Source organism: Rhincodon typus, chromosome 1 (assembly GCF_021869965.1).
Source record: "Rhincodon typus isolate 14 chromosome 1, sRhiTyp1.1, whole genome shotgun sequence".
Classification (NCBI taxonomy): domain Eukaryota; kingdom Metazoa; phylum Chordata; class Chondrichthyes; order Orectolobiformes; family Rhincodontidae; genus Rhincodon; species Rhincodon typus.
In genome coordinates, this window is record NC_063332.1 from 167,122,526 (window position 1) to 167,144,617 (window position 22,092).

Genomic DNA, 22,092 nt, shown 5'->3' on the forward strand with positions numbered 1-22,092 from the left:
CATGGAGTGAGGAACTCTGCTGCCAGCCAGGAGATACACATCAATAAATACTGCCCTCCACCACTGATGACTGTGCCTTGGCAGAGGCAATGGCCTAGTGGCATTATCACTGGACTATTAATCCATTGCCCCAGTTAATGGTCTGGGGACCCAGGTTTGAATCCTGCCACAGCAGATGGTGGAATTTCAATTCAATAAATATCTGGAATTAAGAGTCTAGTGTTGATTGATTGAAAAACCCATCTGGCTTGGTGGTGTCCTTTAGGAAAGGAAACTACCATCCTTACCTGGTCTGGCCTACACGTGACTCCAGACCCACAGCAATGTGGTTGACTCTGAACTGCCCTTTGGGCAATTAGGGATGGGCAATAAATGCTGCCTAGCCAGTGACACCCTCATCCCATAAAAGAATAAATAAAACAAAAACAACCAAGAGGCCATAGCCACCGCAAAAGCTTTAGCCCAAATTTTAGATCTGGGTCAGAATCTCTACTTCACTCTGCAGGATTCTTTGCAGCACAGCAAAACACGCAGAAACCACAGTCCACCTGTCACGGCTATAGCTGTTGTATTGCTCCACGTAAACATGGCTTAAATATCCAAAAGTTACTCCAAAAGAAGGTGAGGGAGTACAGCTGGTAGGTGAGTGGGTCAGATGCTGGGTTGGGACCATAGGGTATTCCATGAGGGTGGGTTTGGGTGGTTGTGGGGGGTGGGGAGGGAGGTTGCCTGCAGTGGGTTGAGGAGTGATTCAGTTTGGGTGAATTCTAACACAGCCCAGTGGTGAGTCAGAGGGTCAGTTGTTTTAGTCGCCAGGGATTGTAATTTCTGCAACTTTTTCTGCCAAATTAAATAAGTAGGTCAGAGCCCTCTAAAGTCTCTGACTTTAACTGGAGATGGGGACTGTTTTGAAGAAAGGTAATTGTCTATCAGGTATTTTAACTTCCCAGGCAAATACAGCTTTGTCAGCGCATTGGGGCATCTGAGTGGTCTCTGCACACATCTTTCAGATTATATCAGATCTCCAATTAGTCTAAGACTGGAAAGTCTGGCCTTGTGTTATAGGAAGGGAGGAAGTGGTTGATCAGTGGAACAAGTTGCACAGAGAGCTAGTAGAAGCAGGTAACTTTGGTTAAAACAGACATAAATTATAGATAGCATTTTGGGATTCAGAGTGAATAATTTGAGATTTAAGAGAAGATACTTGGTAAGTGTAACAGTTTTTGTAATTTGTTTCTTCGGATGTGTGTCACAGGTTGGGCTGGTATTTATTAGCTATTCCTGTTTGCCCTTAAAGCTGATGGTGAGCTGCTTTCTTGAACCATTTCAGTCCATGTAGCATGGATATACCAACACTGCTGTTATGAAGGGAGGTCCAGGATTGTATTTTTTTTGCAATGACAGTAAGGAATAGCAATATACTTCTAAATCAGGATGGTGCATAGCTTGGAGGAAGGTTTCAGGTGGTGGTTTTCTCCATGTATCTGCTGCCCTTGACCTTCTAGATGGTGGAGGTTATGTTTTTAGAAGATGCTGTCAAAAGGGGTTTGGCAAGTTCCTGCAGTCTCTTTTGTTAATGGCACACACTGCTGCCACTGTAAGCCTGTTGTTGTCTAGCCCCTCCTTACAACAAGTTGGACAACTCCAACCAGAATGTTATGAATGAATTTGCCCAGGTGCCCCACAATATCAAAGCAGTCAAATCACTATGAACACAAGCTGGTACTAATACAAAACAGTCCTAACTTAATTCGGAGACAAGTTACAAGTGCTTTTACTACGAAACAATACTATCCCTAATCCTATTAGGTGCCTTAAGCTTACAATACTTCCCAAGCCTCTTGTGGATCTGCGTAGCTGCTCTCTTTCTGTGTGGGACTGCAAGCTGGTTTCTCTCTTCCTCTTTCACTCTGGATGATCAGCGAGTCTCTACCTTTGGCAATGCTGGTCTCTTCAGAAAATCCAAGAGGGTCCAAGAGAATGATCTGCAGGTGAACCCTGATTTTATACCTTTTTGATGGTTTTCTATAACTTCCTATAGTTCTGGCCAATCAGGGAGATTCACTTAATAGTTTGAAACAGTGTCAATCATTTGATGGCTTGCCACTGTTAGTTTATTTGTGTAGCAGGACCCAGTGCCTTTCTCCCTGGGCCCTCCTTTGTTTAATGGATAAGTTGTTGGGGATATGTCTGTCCGGGATAACAATTGCCTTTTACATGATGCTAAAGTCATTAGCACCTGGCTGCTGTGTTTGCACAGTGTCTGGTGTGTGGGCTTTCTGATTTCAGCGTTTTACTTGGCCAACATGCCCAGCATCCCTTGCTGTTTGGCCAAGTTAGCAATCTATCTGTGTTTTAGCAGCCAGGAAGCTGTGAACATTTAACCTTATGAATGGGATACTGGTAAAGTGGGCTATTTTGTCAAGATGCAAGCAAATGGAGAGCATTCCTTCACACTCCTGACTTGTGCCTTGTAGATGGTGGAGAGACAGGAGGTGAGTTACTTGTCATAGAATTCCTAGCCTCTGAGCTGTTCTTGTAGCTCCAGTACTTATATACCTGGTCCTGTTAACCATCAGCTCAGTAGTAACTCCCAGAATGTTAATGGTGGGATTCTGTAATGACAATGCTGTGTGAAACTCACTCTTGTTGGAGATGGTAATAGCCAGGCCCTTGTTTGACTTGAATATTACTTGTTCCTTATAAGCCTAAGTCTGAATGTTGTCTAAGTTTTACTGCGTGGTCTGCTTCTGTATCTGAGGAGCTGTGACCGACTCTATGTGACCTTTCTCACTCTAAAAAACACTTTAGAACGTTTTAGCTGCAAGATAAATGTAAATTGTTTTTATTTCTTGTTGTATGTACACAAGACAAAGATTGAATTCAAAAACTTACAAGTCGTTTAAAGAAAATAATAAAGATAGGAGTGTAGGTTGAGGAAAGAGTGAAAGAGCTCAATCTCTGGCTTGAAAGTCTGTACAGTGCTGGTGTTTTTAATGATACAGGTGTTTTTAATCCTCAGCCAGCCATTCCTGGAGACAGTGTGGCTATCAAAGCATTCTCAAGTGTCAGGGTCATACTGTTTTCTAAGGTGCTCCTTTCAGGACCTTTCCTGTTATGTTAATGTAGGGCCCTGGCAGAAAGAAATGCCCTACTTTTAAAGAAACCTTAATAAAATTCTCCCACGTTTATGAACCACTTATCTAAATTATGAAATTTGGACTTCCAGAAAGGAAGAAGAGTCATTCTGGACTCAAAACATGAACTCTGTTTCTCTCTCCACAGATGCTGCCCAGACCTGCTGAGTTTCTCCAGCACTTTCTGTTTTTGCTTCAGATCTCCAGCATCCAGTGTATCACTTTTACTATGATAATGTGATGCATCAGTAAGTCTCACTGCCAACAGACACAAGGTAATGTGCTGGATATTGTTCTGTAATGGCTATCTGAAATGTCTATAGACAATAAGAATTGACTTCAGTTGATTTCACAGATTCATAGAATTATTACAGTACAGAAAGAGGCTGTTTGGCCCATCATGCCTGTTTGATAATCTAGTGCCAATCTCCTGCTTTCTCCCCAGCTCACCATTACTATTCAAGTAGTCAATCTCTTGAAAGCCCCAATTGACCCTGCCAATAACTTGTTCATTATCACAAAAAAATTAGACTTTTCAACATTGTTGCACAGTCCACTGAGTGCTGGAATTTGAAAGACATGCCAAAGCCATGTGAAGGATGGTTACTTTTTACTCTTTACTGACTCCCTGTTTTTTTGTTGCAGACTTCATAATATTCTGCCCAACTCCATTTCTGAGCTGCCTCCTTTGATTTCACTGCGCCTTGTGATTTGCAATCAACAAATGAGATTAATAGCCACCTCTCCATCTTTAGCTTTCGTACACATTACGTACAGGATGCAATAACCAACCTGGCTTACTTCAACAACAGCTTATACCCCATGAACTCTACTAACAAGGAAGGTCATGGGCCAAACCACTACCACCTCTAAGGTCCCTCCCAGGTCATACACTATCCTGAATTGGAGACATGCAGTAACAACTTACATTTATGTAGTATCTTTCGCATAGAAAAACATCAAGATGGCATGCAGCTGTTCCTTCAGTGTTCCTTAGACAAAGTCCTTACCTACGTAATGCCACTGTGGGAGCAGTGTCGAGCTAAGGAGAAGGTACATCTCCGGGCAAACATGTAACGGGCAATAAACAGAGCCTGGCAGGTGTCTCTCATTCTGAGGGACAATGAAAGGAAGGTCATTGGATGAGTGGCAGTGATAGATTCCCTGCTGGGACACATTGGCTGACCTCCCACGAAGAGTGAGTATCCGGATGAGATACAGGACGGCATTTGTAAAACTATCTCAGCAGGCGTTGGTGTATTTAAAGGTGATGGGGAGATAATTGAAAGACAAAAAAAGTAGGTTATCGTTGCAGAGCAGCCCACACACTGAGCTGCAGATCAATCTGATAGACACACAAGAAACAATCTCAAAAATACACAAGGTGAGGCCTGTTTGTCAGGTTCCATTTTCTCTCTGGTTTTCTTTACTACAATATTTTCCCTTCCCTGCGTTCTTTGCCCACCGTATAGTCGTACAGACAAAGTAGACTTTTCACCTGTGTGCCCAAAGAAGCCAATCAGCTACATCATAACCAAACCTACTATGATCATCAACTTTGAATTAGACAGTAAATATAAGCAGGGACTGGAGAGAGCTGTACTCGATATCTCTTTGCAGTCTTAACTATAGTATCCACCTCTGCATGGTAGGTAGTGCTGGCAATGTGGGATAGGTTAGTGTGCAAAGTCCTAAAACTCCATTGGATCATTCCTAGTATTAACCTACTTTTCTGATCTCCCAGGCTGCTGGGCTTTTGCAGCCTATTCTTCACACTTTCACACACCTGCCTCTTTCATCACCTTCTCTGCTATTTACAAATTCCTATTGGCCCAGAAATGTCTACTATTTCTTTAAATTCTCCACTGACTGTCACATTGATGTCATTTCAGCCACTAAACCAGCAACTTGCTTTAAATTCTCCATGACTTAAGAAGCATATAGTAGGCTATAAACTAAATGCAGGTAAATGGGATTAGTGCGGTTTGGTGTTTGTTGGTTGGCACCTACATGGTGAGCCGAAGGGCCTGTTTCTACGCTGTATGACTCCATCCCTTTAAATACCACTGGAAAGGGGGCTTCCAAGTGTAAATACTACGTGTGTTTTATTATGTATTATTTATTGTACACTAAAATGAGAAAAGAATTGTTTTAGAATCAAGGATTGGTGGAGGAATGCTGCATGTTTCAAAAGCAAGTAACCTGACACATTGTAAGCACTGTTTACACAGCTGCTTGTTCAAGCAGAAGTTAAAACGTAGTTTGTAAACGAGCTGGAACTGCAGGGTTCTTCAGAAATGAAGTATTGGCTGGGAACTAGTGACTGGTTTGTGGACTAGTATCAGTTATCAACAACAAAAGTCTTCTTCTTGCCAATGACTATATGATTGATTCTCAGATAGCTGGACAGCTTGGGGCTGGGAACAAGATACAGGGAAACCCTTCAGACTTCCACTGGCTCAGAGAGTCTCTCTGTTCTCTGCAGTAAAAGCTACTTTAAGCATGAAGGAAACCAGTTCATCCGTCCACCAGCAGTTGCTGTAAGCTGTGACTTTAATTAACAAGCCAGAGATCTTTTATTAATATAAGCAGAACCCCATGCTTCCTGCAAACTAGTGAAAGCCTTTGAGAAGAAAGATTGAGAAGCAGTGTTCAGACCAGCAGGAGAATCACAAACACCATCTCACCAACCCTGTGAACAGAAACAACTGAACTGCCTTCCCAATCTTTCCCTTCAACCATAACACCCATCTTTTTGTTCATGTGTGTATGTGTGTGTGTGTGTGTTTAAAGGAGAGTTTATAAGGGTATTACAGTTTCAATTAATAGAGCCAATTGTTAATGGTTCATAATTTTTTTTCTTCCAGTGACAGTCTAATTATTTGGAATAAATTGTAAATTTCATTAGGTACAGAAACCAGATTCATGCTTTCTGTCAACCTTGGCCTAGAAGACAGATACGTTGAGGGGTCTTTCTGTACTTTATCAAACCTTTAACTTTTGGGACACATCTTGAAATAGTAGGGTTTGATTTCTAATATGTTTCCCCAGTGAGGTGTGATGCAAATCAGTTAGTGTCATGTTTTGGCAACGGTGTCCTAGAAGCAGCATTGCACACACATCCATATCTTCCCCTTCTTTGTGTCTTGCTTTGGTGTGATATTGTCACCAAGAACTCTCTCCCACAAAATGTAGTAGCCATTCACACCTGGAACCTTTTATATGCGCAGTGGAGGCAGATAGGGTTAGGGCAGGGGCAAGGTTGCAGAGCACTTGAAAATTTGAAGCAACATAAACCAAACTTCCATGCTTTTGGGGTTTTATTTTGCAACAGTCTTTAACTTTCATCATCATGTATTCTGATGCCAATCTATAAATGATCAGATGGCTTGTTTTTATAAAAAGTAGTGTAGTTTGAACCCATCATCACAAGATTACTAGCTCATTGCCACCCCATCAATCTTTAATCTGTTTTTGGGTGAAATAAACTAGTGGCTCAGTGATGAACATTTCTGCCTCACAGTGCCAGGGACCATTTCGATTCCAGCCTCAGGCCACTGTCTGTGCGGAGTTTGCACATTCTCCCTGTGTCTGTTTGGATTTCCTCTGGGTGCTCCGGTTTCCTCCCACAGTCCAAAGATGTGCAGGTTAGGTGGATTGGCCATGGAAAATGCCCAAAGTGTGCAGGCTAGGTGGATTAGCCATGGGAAATGCAGGGTTACAGGGTTAGAGTGGGTTTAGATGGGATGCTGTTTGGAGGGTCAGTGTGGACTTGATGGGTTGAATGGCCTGCTTCAACACTGTAAGGATTCTATGAATAAGCCTGTCATGGAGCGCAAAAAGCCTTCATTGTTAGGTCAGTCGGGGCTTTTTTTTATACATAAGAATGCATTCACGAGTTCAAAGAAAAGGTTTGAGTATTTTCAATTTACAGTGAAATTTACATGCATGCATTTTCATTCTCAAACCATCTAAATGACATTTCAAATGATTTTGACCACTTTCCCTTGACGCTACCCCATGGGAGTTTTGTGTGTGTGTTGCTCACTTTACCAACATATCAAAATCTCCTGTCTAATCAACCAAATTTTTTCGCGAAATGTGCAAGCATGCCAGTTCAAGTCTGGGCCACAAAAAGATAATACAAACCACACACAAGGTGGAATGTTGTAAATAGTTTTCCCAGCCCACTCAGTCTATTGAAGTTAAGCTTTTTTGCAGTGTAAAATGGAGAAGTGTGGGTGCACTATCGGTTAAAGCTATTGTACTAACAAAGAATTCAACCTTCATAAATTCCCAGAAAGGTATGCTTTTGATCAACATTTTCATGCAAAGAAATGAATCAAAGTTTAGAACATTGAATAAATATAATAAAATTAAAGCTTTCAAATTAATTGCAAAATGGTGACTTGTCTCAAAATCCTGAGTGCACATACTATTTCTGGCTAAATGTCTCTCCATATTGACTTTATCTGGCCATGAGTAATTATAGAGTCAGAGAGTCATAAAGCACAGAAACAGACCCTTTGGTCCAACCAGTCCATGCCAAACATAATCCTAAACTAAATCAGTCCCACCTGCTTGGTCCTTGCCCATATCTCTCTAAACCTTTCTATTCATGTACTTATCCAAATGTCTTTTAAATGTTATAATTATACCAACATCCACAACTCCCTTAGGAAGTTCATTCCACCACATGAGCCATCCTCTGTGTTAAAAAAAAGTACCCCTCATGTCTTCTTTAAATGTCTCTTCTCTCACCTTAAAAATGTGCCCCCCTAGTCTTGAAATCCCCCATCCTAGGGAAAAAACAACTACCATTAACTCTATCTATACCTCTCATGATTTTATAAACTTTTAAAAGGTCACCTGTCAACCTCTTATGCTCCAGTGAAAAAAATGTCCCAGCCTATCCATCCTTTCTTTATAACTCAAACCTTCCATACCCGGCAACACCCTGGTAAATCTCTTCTGAACCCTCTCCAGCATAATAATATCCTTCCGATAACAGGGTGACCAGAACTGCACACAATATTCCAGAAGAAGCCTCACCAATATCCTGTGCAACCTCAACATAACATACCAACTCCTATCCCCAATGGACTGAGCAATGAATGCAAGCGTGCCAAATGCCTTTTTAACCATCCTGTCTGTATGTGAAGCAAATTTCAAAGAATTATGTACCTGCACCTCTAGGTCCCTCTGTTCTACAACACTACCCAAAGCCCTACCATTAATTGTATAAGCCCTACCATTATTCGTTGTACCAAAACACAATACCTCGCGTTTATCCAAATTGAACTCCATCTGCCATGTTTCAGCCCATTGACCCAATTGATCAAGATCACTTTGTAATCTTAGAAGACCTTCTTCACTGTCCCCCTTGCCACCAATTTTGGTATCGTCTGCAAACTTACTAACCATGCCTTCTATGTTCTCATCCAAATCATTTATATAAATGACAAACTAAAGAGGACCCAGAACTGACCCCTGCACAAAAAGGGTCTTGGTGCCAAAAAGCAAACTTTATTTCCGCAAAGGGAAAAGGTGGGTGACATAGACACTGAATGGAAATTATCAGGGATGAAGTTGAAAGATGTCTTGAAGTCTGAAAAGACTCAATGCTTAGCATATTCAACTAATGCACAGCAGCCATCAACAGAGCTAAAATAATGTTGATTGACAGCCAGAATTGCAGTATACAAGTTAGAAAAAAACCCCTGCTCAAACTCTGGCCAGTCCACACCATGACTGTCGTACCCAGTTCTGGTTACAGAGAAGCAAGAGAGACAATCAAGAGCTGGAGACAGTTCTGTGAAGAGTCATGAAGTTCATTCCTAAGAATCCAATGTCTATGTAAAGGGAAAGTTGAAGAAAGTTGGGCTTTTTAAATGTAGATATTCAAATGTGTGTCAAATGGGGGATTTGTTTTAAATAGTAAGGAAAAAGTTAACTCACAATACTACTTCAAACAAGTGAAGGTAGAGTTCAGGAGAGTGCATGCTTCTACTAAGTTGTGTTAACGTTACATATGATGTCTATGCTCTCTAGCTAATCTCTTGTCCCATAAACGGGATGCTTTCCTCTATTGATGCAGTAGAACTCAAAGTGCAAAAACAAAATCCTTTCTATTGAGAGTCTCTGCCTCACTGAGAGGTTACAGGCCAGTCCATATCCAATAATCTGCAGTGAAAACTCTGCTCACATTTTCACATCTGCGACAAATTGCGTCATTGTATCTAAGACAATTGCAACTTTCCAAAACAATCAGCAACATTCTAAAATAAACAACTGACAACATTCTCGAAAAAAAAGTCTCAATTCCCAGTGTTACCTTTAATATCTACCTAAAGGCACGGATCATGGCAATTACAAAAACCTATGATGGTTCAAGACTTGTAAGCAATCATAGAACTTACAGCAAAATTAAAAAAATGAATAGCCCAGGCCCAAAAAGACAAATTTGTTGATGGTAAAGTTCAAGAACATTCCGTTAAAGTTTCAACCCGCACTGTTTCTCTTGGGACTATTGTTCCATTACTTTTGAATGTACAAGGAACCAAGAATACAAAGTGTGTTAGCACTTTTAAAGCATTCTTTTCAGGTGATTTCTCAGATTTATCCACTACAGTTGCCAGGGAGAAGTTCTCCAAGATTGGAATACATTGTCATTGCTCCAAGAACTGATATAAATGCCCACTCAGGACATGATTGCCTGTCACTTGAATCAATGTGCATTTATTTAGAAACACCAGTGTTGATTTGTTAAAAGGAAATTGCATTTAGAATTTAATTGAGCTTTTTTTCATGAGATCCCACTGTAGGTTGATGAAGGTAATACAGTTGATACGGTCTACATGAACTTCCTAAAAAGGCATTTGATAAAGAGTCACAGAACAGGCTGGGCAGCAAATCAGAAGCCCATGGGATAAAAGGAGTGGTGCTAACTTGGATACAGAGTTAGCTGAGTGATAGGAAACAGAAAATGCTGAATGATTGTTTTGCAAACTGGAGGAATATATATAGCGGGAATTCACCAGGGGTCAGTATTAGGAGCACTGTTTCTCTTGATCTATAATAATAAAAGACATACAAAAGTGATAGGTTTTGTTAGGAAGAATATGAACAGGCAATGTAAGATAAAGGATACAATTCTAAGTGCAGGAACAGAGAGACATGCGCATTAATCATAGGAGGTCACAAAGTAGATGGAGAGAGTGATTAATTAGGTGCAAGGAATTTTGGGCTTTATAAATGGAGACAGAGGGTGGAATCTTGTGCTCCTGGTGGAGATGAGCTTGGGGACAGGGAGGCACAGAATTAATGGAGTGGTGATGTTCCTGAATTAGATTCTGAGTGAAATAGCCCCATGGTTGATATTCCCATCTCGTTACCGAGCTAGGTCCTCCACTGCAGCTGGGATTACCACCACTGGGGGTTTCCGAAAGCTACTGCCCTGGAGGCAGCTTGTCACCTCGAGGGTAGGAAAGAAGGTCCCTCCATCCTAGGTCTGATTGAGGGACTGGATATCAGGCATGGGGCTAACTGCTTCGGACCCTCCTTCTTCCATCACCTCCGAGCCCCCTCCCTGAGAAATAGTTCCACTGGGGGAAGGGTTGAGAATTAGAACACATCCATTTAAAGTGTGTGGTAAAAGGATCAAAGACAACAGGAGGAAAACCTTTTTAATCAGTGAATCTGAAACACACTGTATTGATGGATTCAATCATGGCCTTCTACAAGCTGTTGGATAATTATCAGCGGAGAAAAACGTCGCAGGATTAAGGAGAAAAGGCAGAGGAGTGGGTCCAGCCAAGTTACTCTTTCAACAAGCCTGTATGTTCGTGAAGAATGAATAGTCTGCTCTGTTGTAATGATTCAGTTATTTTGTGTTTTCTCACAAGGCCCCATTTACCTTCTTGGGATGAAGTAAAAGATCTTATGGAATTATTTCAAATAAGAGTTCGGAACAGATTTACAAGGATATTGCCATGATTGAACTACAGGGAGAGGCTGAATAGGCTATTTTCCCTGGAGCGTCGGAGGCTGAGGGGTGACCTTATACAGGTTTATAAAATCGTGAGGGGCATGGATCGGGTGAATAATCAAAATCTCTTTACCAGGGTAGGGGAGTCCAAAACTAGAGGGCATAGGTTTAAAGTGAGAGGGGAAAGATTTAAAAGCAACCTAAGGGGCAACTTTTTCATGCAAAGGGTGGTGTGTGTATAGAATGAGCTGCCAGAGGAAGTGGTGGAGGCTGGTACAGTTACAACATTTAAAAGGCACCTGGATGGGTATATGAATAGGAAGCGCATCTTATTGCTGCCACTGAGCATCGGTGGTGGAGGGAATGAAAAGTGAAGGTTGTGGATGGGGTGCCATCGAGTGGGGCCGTTATTTCCTGCTGGTGTTGAGCATCTTGAGTGTTATTGGAGTTGCACTCAGCCAAGCAAGTGAGGAGCATTCCATCACACTCCTGACTTATGCTGTGTAGATACTGGACAGGCTTTGTGGAGACATTAAGTGAGTTACTCACCACAGAATTCCTAGCCACTGACCTGTTCTTATAGCTACAGTATTTATACAGTAACAAAACGTTTCTTGCACATGCCTTCCTCTAGCTCTGAGGAGGAGTCAATTGACCCGAAACATTAACTCTGATTTCTGTCCACACATGCCAGACCTTCTGAGTTCTCCCAGCAATTTCTATTGTTGTTTCTTGCATATGCCTTAGGTTTTGAGAACCCCATGGAGATATCATGGAAGAAGATGCAAAGAAGAGAATTCAACGGGAAAGGATTATGAAGGGACTGGAAGTGGAGGGGAAAAGTTAATACACCTTATCTGGTTGGAGGTGGACGTTTTACCTGATGTGTTTGATTCATGCAAGATAGGCCCTGAAAGAGGATGTCTTAGACTCTCTGCTGTATGTGCGGAGCCTGTAATTTGTGGATTATTCCTTCATTTGTTTCATGTGGACGTGTTGCTGGGTTTCACATGAAGACTCTTGATTTTCCAGGAGAAGTGTCTCAGCATAAATGCACTCCTCCTCCCTGCAGCGCTCCACAGGAGGACGGCATGCAATTATCCGTAACATGTGAAACTGCATTTGCAAATTTGTAAGGTGTACCACAACAGAGCATTTGTTGCAGGAGGTGTAAGCAACGGCAGAGATAGTACAGTCGACGTTTCATACAGAGGGTGTGGGAAAAGGCAAAAAAAAACAACAAAAGCTGGAAATGCAGAATAAAAGCAGGCGACATGTGGAGAAAACAGGCTACTCAACATAGAGGGTGTCAACACTTTGTCACATAGAGGATTCTACTAGGAAACAGCATTTAGAAATGAATTGAATAAAGGTACTGTGGAAAAGTACTCTGAAAGAAAGAAGGTGTACAAAATGCTTGAGTGGAAAATGGGTGATTTTTTAAATGACAGCGTGTTAACATAATGTAGGACAAAAGGAAACATAATGTGACATCACTGAAATCAAAGACATCTAGGAGACACAGGAGAGTGAAATTTTTGAGTTAGAATGTGAAGGGTTTGAGCCTTGTTCCGGACAGTCCTCATTAGTAGAATATGACTTCTCAATACTGAGTGGATAATCAGTTTGACATATAAACAAAGTAATCACTGGATCAAAAATACCAGGTTGAGACCACGGGTGCAGACCATCCTGTCACCAGAGTGTTCCAATGGAGGTCTTTGAAGCCTCAATCCACCCTCCAACAATCTCTTCCTACTGAGTGCTGAAGTTTATTAAGGTCCCAAAACTGCAAAAGATGCTGCTGCACCTTGAGCTTCCTCTGAGAAAGACTCCAGGCTGAGGACAGGAATTTTAGCTTGTAAGTGACAGGCAGCTTAAGGTTGTGCTCACATACAGAGCAACTGTGCCGGGCAAAGCACTCACCTTTGCCCTCTCTACCATAAAGGAACTAAACTATGGAAGGAAAATACAGTACCATAGGTGTTTCCCAACCTCTTTCAGCTTGCAGCACACTTTCAAAACCCCAAACTATTCCAGAAGGCAATTAGCCTAGGAATTCGGAACAGGAGCAGGCCATTTGGCCTCTTGAGCCTGCTGTGCCACTCAATAGGATCATGGCTGAGTTCACAGTGCATTAAATACTTTAAATATAATCAGCACGAATATTGCAAGAAATAACATTTATTTTGAACTGAAACACAAATAGACTGTAATTTTAGTAAGAAATGTTTGACTTTACTTTTTGGACTGGAATTTCAATACGAAGTGTGAGATTACTTCAATGAACACAACTTTAATATTTGGAATGGGCCTATTTGAAGCTCCTGACCCATACATTTTAAACATGGTTTCTTCTGATTCCCAACAAGTTGACAGGGAAGAGAAACTAAGTTCACAAAAGTCAGTGGTTGAAAATGACAGCAGAACAATTATTGCTTGATTTGAGATGAAGGGATATTCATTCCTCACATGCAGCCTCAATTGATCCAATGGAATCTCTTTTATTTGAGCTCAGGTGCGACCCCTCCTAAGATCCAGGAACTCTTCTTTTTCCATCAGAGAGAAACTCCTGGTTGAATCTTCTGAAAATGCTATAAATGGGTTTCAAACCTAATCAAACTGCTCTGCCCCAGAAAATCTGAAATAATGCTTGAGATTATCTTGAGAGTAGCCTTTCATGTGAGTTTCAGCAGGAAGTTCACTTGAACATTTGAATGGAGACAAGCCCTACTTCTTCACTCTGAAGATGAAATTTTGAGTTGAATCCAGTTAGCTTGTTCATGCGTGTCGATATGTTCTTATTATGTCCTTGCAGCTTCCACTTCAACTCATTCGGGTGCTCAAATGCATCAGCCAATTTGGGCAGTTATTCCCACCAGTATTTATCTTGTAACAGCTTAGCATGCTGAGACTGATTCTGCATGAAGTGTTTCAATCCTTCTATCAGTTTGCGAACGCTTGACATAATTTTGCCTCTTGAGGACCAGCCAACCTCAGTATGAAGGAGAAGGCATCAATGTTCTACTCCCATTTGTTCACATAGAACAGAAAAAAGATGTTATTGAAGTGGTCTGGGTTTGAAGAAGTTGACAATTTTAACAACTTCATTTAGTGTCAATTTCAGCTCGGTTTGTAAGCCACGTTACATTACAGCCTCCCTCTGAAGAAAGCAATGAGTGATTGGTACCTCTGGATTTTCACATTGCACATTGGACACAATTCTCCTGTTTCTTGCCACTGCAGTCACTCCATCAGTGCATTCCCCTTTGTAGCTGTGCCATATAGTTCTGTTCTGTTTGTCCCTCTGAATATTTCTCTTCCTTTGTTGTTTGCTGTGGAAGTTCCATGCAGAATAGTTCTTTCAAGCTGTCCTCTTCTGCACACCAAGCAATTGCAATCAGATGTGGACAACTGTCAATGTCTGCAGATTTGTCAGTCTGCAGGGAAATCTTTCCTGACCCTTAAATTTTCTGGAGCCTTGAATGTTGCTTCTATGTTCTGCTACATGTCTTCAATGGTATTATTTGAAGGTGGAACTCATTCCACCTCTTTTGCTGCCTCCCTGCCTTATCAGAGGGCTAAATATTTTCTGGCAATCTGGCAGAATGAGAGTTTCAGCAATCGTATGAGGCTTTTTGGCCTTGGCAATGAATTTGGTATCGCTGTAATGCTTCTCCTGATGCATCATCCCCTACTTCTGCTGATGAGAGAGCTTTGTTTCTGTCTTTTTAACCATTTGAAGCAACCTGCCCTTTTGGAGGTGAGTGGGTGCTTTAAGGAAAGGTATCATCTCAGTTTGCACGGAACCATAGCTTCATTTGGCAACTCGTATAAGGGGTGGAGCCTTTGCTGATAGCTGCTTGTACGTTAAACAAGCGATGAGCATAATTACATACCTCCGAACCACAGCCCAATGACATACTCTGGTAGCCACCATCAACAGCTTCCTTAGGCAGAGTCCTACATGTGTCTGGACAAGAAACAATTTATGCAATGGAGACAACATGCAAACAAATTGCTGACTTTGTTTGGTTTGACATGTAGTTGCGAACAGATTTATTTTATGTTGACTTTAAACAACATTAATCCCAGTGATATTCATAGAATCCCTACAGTGTGGAAACAGGCCCTTTGGCCCAACAAGTCCACATGGACTCTCAGAGCATCCCACCCAGACCCATCCCCCTATAACCCACCTAAGCTACACATCCTTGAACACTATAGGCAATTTAGCATAGCCAATCCACCTAGCCTGCACATCTTTGGACTGTGGGAGGAAACCAGAGCACCTGGAGGAAACCCATACAGACACAGGGAAAATGTGCAAACTCCATGCAGATAGTTGCCCAAGGGTGGAATTGAACCCAGGTCCCTGGTGCTGTGAGGCAGCAGTGCTAACCACTGAGCCACTGTTTCAAACCTAATATCACCCACATATTGAAGTCCAAGTTTCAACTGCTCCTTACATTAAACCTTGCACCCAACACAGGGTGGTAACAGTGCTCATGGTTTTCCTCACATGATGTTTGTTAACAGTTACATCATGTACAATGCATTTTGCAGTCTGCAATTCTGCTAGGTTAGAATAGATGTGGCCTCAACCCAAAAGATATTCCCTAATTTAAATTATAGCTGTTGATTAACACATTATTAACTTACCTTACTTTTTGAAGGAAAAGTAAACTTCCGTCCTTCACTACAAAAATTAATTTTGCAAACCATGACAACGTCAACAACAGACCAAAGACTATCAATGAAGCTAAACCAGACTATTTCTCATTCTGGAAATGGAAACCAAAGTTTCAATCATGCATAAATAAACCATTGGAACTACCAAATGGTACCACTTCTGGTTGCTGATGTAATTGACAGCTACATGATCAATGCCTAGCAACTAGGCAAGGCCCTATAAGAAACCCATGTGGCTATATATATAAGTCTATATGGCAGACACAGAGGGACCTTCTGGCAAAGACAGGCACAAATTACCATCCTACTGGGAATCAAGGAGAAAAAAAATCATAATTGAAATTTTAAAGGTCTATCAAACTAATGATAAACTTACCTGACTAAATAAAAATTACTCAATAATCGCAAAAGAAATTCTGTAACACTCCAGATGAGTTTGGTGAGATGCAGTTTGGGAAGCACTGCACTAGGTTGCCTAAAGAAGATGTAAACTCTGGTTCATCCAGAAGCTGGACTGGTTGTAGTTGGGAGTTGGTAGCAATATCACCGGGCTAGTAATCCAAAATCCTCAGCAAATGTTTCAAGGGCATAGGCTCAAATCCCACCATGGCAGACAAAAATAAATCAATAAAACACTGGAATTAAAAACTAAACTAACCTAATTGCAACCACTTTTGATTATTGTTAAAAATCTGTCTGGTTGGCTAACACCCTATGGAGAAGTGAATCTGCCATCATTTTGCTCTACATATGACACCGCCTCACAAAAACGTGATTGACTCTTAAACTGCGCTTTGGGTAATTAGGAATTGGCAATAAATGTTAATGTAGCCAATGATGTTCCTATCCTATGAGTGAATCAGATGTTAAAACAACATGAGAAATAGAGTGGAAGGAGGTGAATGGTGAATATTGCATCTCCTGAGCTTCTCCAAGAAAATAACAAAAGATCAGGTGCTGCATGTGATGGAAGTCTCACCTAGGGATGTAATGGAAAGAACTGCCCATCTGAAAGATGCATGTATTGGTCAGATCACATTGGAGGTAATTGACAATGATCTGTCAAAATAGCCAGTGGTACTTATTCTCTACCCACCCCTCCTCCTAACACTGCTTGTGGCTTCTGATCCAGTAATCGTCATAAACACATTAAACAGCGAGACCAGAAGACATAGGAGTAGGACATACAGCCATTAAGCCTGCTCCATCATTCAATGAGACCATGGTTGATCTGATAATCCTCAACTCCACCTTCTGATTAAAAATCTATCTCACCTTTGAATGTATTTAATGACCCAGCTTCTACCACACTCTGTGGTAAAGAATTCTGCAGATTCATGACCCTCTGAGAGAAGAAAGTCTTCCTTATTTCTGTCTTAAATGTGCAACCCCTTGTTTTGACATCATTCCCTATGGTCCTAGACTTTCTCACAAAAAGAAACACCTGCATTTACCCTGTCAGGTCCCGTAAGAATGTTGTAAGTGTCAATAAAGTTGCCTCTCATTCTTCTAAGTTTCAATGACTGCAGGCTCAACCTTTTCAACACCTCCTCATAAAGCAGCCCCTCTATATCTTGGATCAGAGTTTGTACCTTCTCTGGATTTCATCCAATGTCAGTATAGTTTTCCTTACACAAGGGACCCCAAAACTCTTCATAGTATTCCAGCTGTGGTCTGACCAGTGCCTTGTATAGTTTTATGAGGACATCCCCTGTTTTTATACTCCATTTCTTTTGAAATAAAGTCCAACATCGTGTTCTGAGGAAGGGTCACTGGACCTGAAATGTTAACTCTGATTTGTCTCCACAGGTGCTGCTAGGCCTGCTGAACTTTACGAGCAATTTCTGTTTTTGTTTCTAATTTCCAGCATCCATTCTTTCAGTTTTTGTTTAGTAGCCGACATTACATTTGCCTTCCTTATTACCTGCTAAACTTGGATGCTATCTTTTTGAGATTTATGTACAAGAATTCCAAATCCCTCTGTGCTGTAGTTTTCTGCAATTTTCACAATTAAAATAATACTCCGCTCCTTTATTCTTCCTGCAGAAGTGCATAACCTCATATTTTCCCACTTTATATTCCATCTACCAACTTCATGCCGACTCACTTAACCTACCTAATCGTTCTGTAGACTTTGTTTCATCGTTTCCACCTATATTTTTGTCATCTGCCAACTTGGCTATAGTGCATTAATTTTCTCCATCCAAGTTATTATACGTTGTAATTAATTGTAGCCCCAGACTAAACCCTTAAACTAGTTATAGGTCACCATCGTGAAAATAGCCCCCTTACCCCAAATCTCTGTCTTCTATTAGCTTTCCAATTCTCTATCCATGTTGATATACTACCTCCAAATCCATGAAGTCAGATTTTATTAAATAGAATGAATATGTCACACCTTATGAAAGGTCTTTTGAAAATCCAAATGTGCTACATCCATTGCTATCCTGTTTGTTGCCTCCTCAAAGAATTTGAACTTTGACAAGCATGGCTTCCCTTCATGACACCATGCTGACTTTGTTTGATCATATGTATTTCTAAATGTTCTGCTATCACATCCTATAATAGACCTCCCTTTTTCTGTGCTATTCTGTTTGGACCATTATCCCTATATTCATTTACTTGTGGAGATAGGCTGCCACTTTGAATGCAATCTCTCAGTATGGTCCTCTTGATTCCTTTCCTCTCCTGCTGCCACCTCAGGCATTTCCTCAGTCATTCCTGGGCATATCCATCCACTGGGTTTTCCTTGCTTTGCCTTTTTATGTAATTACCAGAGGTGGAAAGCAGCAAACAAACTTCTCCCTGCACTAATCTCACTCAGTTTACTCTCTTACCTCCTTCTGAACACTCATCTACCCACTCTGTCCCTGATCAAATCAGATGGTTTCCTACAGTAGAACCATTCTGCATCACCCTTCAAATGTTTCCTTAAAAATGCTGTCTGCATCCATAAGAGCGACCTCAGATGAGTTTTACAATATTTTGAGCCTAAGCAGAATTATGATTCGAACAGGGAGTTGCAGGAAAGATATGTTGCGTCAGTATGTCAAGTATCCCTTTAAGAGATATGCTCATGAACTCATTGATGTATTATAGCATGTGACCCAAGGATATAAAGGTTTTCTACTCCACCCTATCTTGGATTATTTGAAGCATTACAACTGAAAGCATGCACCTCTGTTGTAACATACTAGATTAATATTAGCACAGATGCATATGTGCTTGAGGAATGTAGTGTTTATACATAAGAATTAGCTGTAATAAACATCCAATGAATTATTCAATACCATGATATTCACATCTAATTTTTTATAACATAACATTGCCAAATCAGATAAATGATCCTGTTTGACGCAAACTCACGCCAAAGTGAGCATTGATTTGGGTGAAAGTAAAAGACTCAAGGACTCTGAAAGGCAAGCTTGAGGAAGAGGAGATGATGGCCAGATAGCCTCAGTGAAACTGAATCAACTCAGCTGGAGTTGAGGACAAAGGGGCAGTGAAGTTTAAAGAGATGGCTGGTCATAGACAAAAGAGGGTAGGGGTGGGACAGCTATCTGCCATTTTATTTCATTTGAGGATTAAACAAATCATGGGAATTAGGCAACACACAAAGCAAACAAATAATAATGCCAGTATAAACTGAAACTGTATTATGCAATTTAAGTGACATTTTATTAATGAGTGAAAAAGATTTACAAATTGAAACTAAGATCATTTTAAATGCATCAATAAGAAGAACAAAGATATCTTTGTATGTATAATAATTTTTAAGGTATCTCTCTGCCTAGAAGCAATTAATTTTAAAAATAACTTTGTTTTACAGATTATACATCACAATCACTGTATCAGGCTGGGTCAGCATTATCCAGTGTGCAAACATATTAATATTACAGTGTACATATCAATTGGGTGCCAGAGCAGAAGTCTTAAGCACCAAGGCAACAGTCTGACAGCTTGCATGATTTAGAGTAGAAAAAATTGCAGCAGCAAGACACCTCGCTTTCTAGGAATACTTGTAGAAGCCTTCTCCAGTCTTTTTACCCAGCTTTCCTTCTTCCACCAGTTTATTTAACAGAGCACTCGGATTAAACAAGGGATTGTTTGGATCCATCTCATGCCATCCTAATGGAAGAAAAATGTCCATATTCAGTCACAGGACATACTTAAAAACACTTCCCTTTGATACAGCTGAGGGAAGACAGAAAGAAACAAAAGAAATTCATGAAAGTTGCACTGGTCTGTCAGAGCTGTACTAAACAATTAAATCACAACCTAAAAATACAATCAAGAGATTTAACCTCATAATGAGTTGATGACAGAAATTCACTATTGCTGCACTTCTACAATTTGGATTCATGCATCGTCTGTATTATACAGAAAAATAACCTAATGCTTCACAGGAGTAAATAGAACAGGTTCATGTAAAACAAAATGTTATCTGGCGTGTGTGTGGTTTCCTTGATTTGGGTGTTGATGGCTAGAATCCAGTGACAGCAGGATTCAATTCTGATTAGCGCTCACAGTGGTCAACCTGTGTAAATCCATGGCTATGATTGCAAGATATTTCATTATGAAATGCTTATAGGGACATACATTACTGCCTTCCCAAAAAAAGGAACAATAAAACAAGTTGAATGATGTGGCATAAATATTTACCAGTATTTGTCAGTTGAAGCAATGTGTAATTGCCAGATACAACACAAATTAATATTTCAATATTCGTGGTGTTTCAACATTTGGTCAGAATTAATAGGCTCCTAATTTATGTAGCACAACCAGTACATGGTCTCAGCTTCCTTCCTGATACAAATCACTTAGGCCTGCTACCTCTGTTCGCTGTTGCATTTGCTTCTGGGAAGCAGTTTGGTTACTTTTTCAATGTTATGGATGACAGCTCAGCTTCAAATATTTTCAATCACTGACCCTTGATGGCATGGAGAGTAAATCACCTTACAGAAATCATGAGTTTGTTCTTGTATTCTACCTCTCCAATGCACATAGCTTTGTCACCTTGCTGCTTTACATAACTAAGCAACTTCAAAAGCAAAGAAAAATCTAGGGAAAATTCTCTGTTTAAAACATTCCTTTCTCTTTAAATCTGTCCGAGAATTGTTATCCAAAATAAAATATCACAGTGCTTCAAGCACTTGGAAACCCATCATTTTAGATCACCTATGCTGCTCAGCTGCTCCAGGTGAACAGTATTATAAACAGGAGGCTGTAAATATCCTGGAAAGGATACAATTATGCAGCAGAAGCCATCATCAGATTGTCCTAACAATCATTCTGGAGTCCCCCAACATCAGAAATAGTGGAATCAAACCCCATGATGAATCAGCAGAAAGGAGACAGAAATAGAAATCTTGTAAAGCAGAAATTGCAAGATGAGCACTGAAGGTGTCCTGGTCTGAGTGGAATCTTCAGTTTATTCAGTTTGTTATATAACTGAGTTCAGTTGGAAAATAAAAAATGGCAAAATTTTTAAGAGATTATTGAAGAGATTATCAAATGCAAGTTTTACTTTTGGATGCAGTAAACTGCATCTGAAACTTGATTTACAATAAGTTCAGCTTTTATCTACATTAATGAACAAACCCCACCCCCAGTCCTTTTCCTCCTTTTCCCAAAACTGGTTCAATATGCTATCTCATTACCAACATTAATGGAAATGAAGATCATTTTACCAAAATAATGGCATAACAGTCATTAAGCACAAGGGCTGCCAAATTATCCAACATTTATAAGTTATCAACTTTAAAACATGCATTCCTATGTTCCTATTCTGCAGTATAAAAAGTCAGATGAGTGCAAGAGTAGAGCAGTTAGGCCACCTTTGGAGTACTGTGTGCAGTTCTGTATGCCCCACTGTAGGAAGGATGTGACGCTTTGGAAAGGATGCAAAAGAGGTTTACCAGGACATTGCCTGGATTGGAGTGTATTAGCTATAAGGAAAGGTTGTCCAAACTCAGATTGTTTTCACTAGAATGTCAGAAGTACATTAAATTGTGACAGGCATGGATAGAGTGGAGAGTTGGAGTCTTTTTCCTCAGATGAAAATGTCAAATACTAGGTGGCATAGCTTTAAGGTGAGAGGGGAAAGTTTACAGGAAATGTGCAAGGGAAGTGTTTTTACACAGAGGGTGGTCGGTGCTTAAAATGCACTGCCAGGGGTGTGGTAGAAGCAGATGCATTAACAAAGTTTGAGACATCTAGACAAACATATTAACAGGCAGGGAATAGAGAGATATGGACCATGTACAGGCAGGTGGG

General features: G+C 40.6%; 1 protein-coding gene across 1 annotated transcript in view; it reads right to left on the bottom strand.

Annotated features, from left to right (window-relative positions):
• Positions 1–19,468: 19,468 nt before the first annotated feature.
• The window catches only part of hadh (hydroxyacyl-CoA dehydrogenase), a 34,149-nt gene continuing 31,525 nt past the window's right edge, over positions 19,469–22,092 (bottom strand). Inside the window, exon 8 of the mRNA XM_020530479.2 lies at positions 19,469–19,944. Within this exon, the coding sequence (XP_020386068.1) occupies positions 19,826–19,944 (119 nt within the window). The 3' untranslated portion in view covers positions 19,469–19,825. The remainder of the gene's footprint in view (positions 19,945–22,092) is intronic.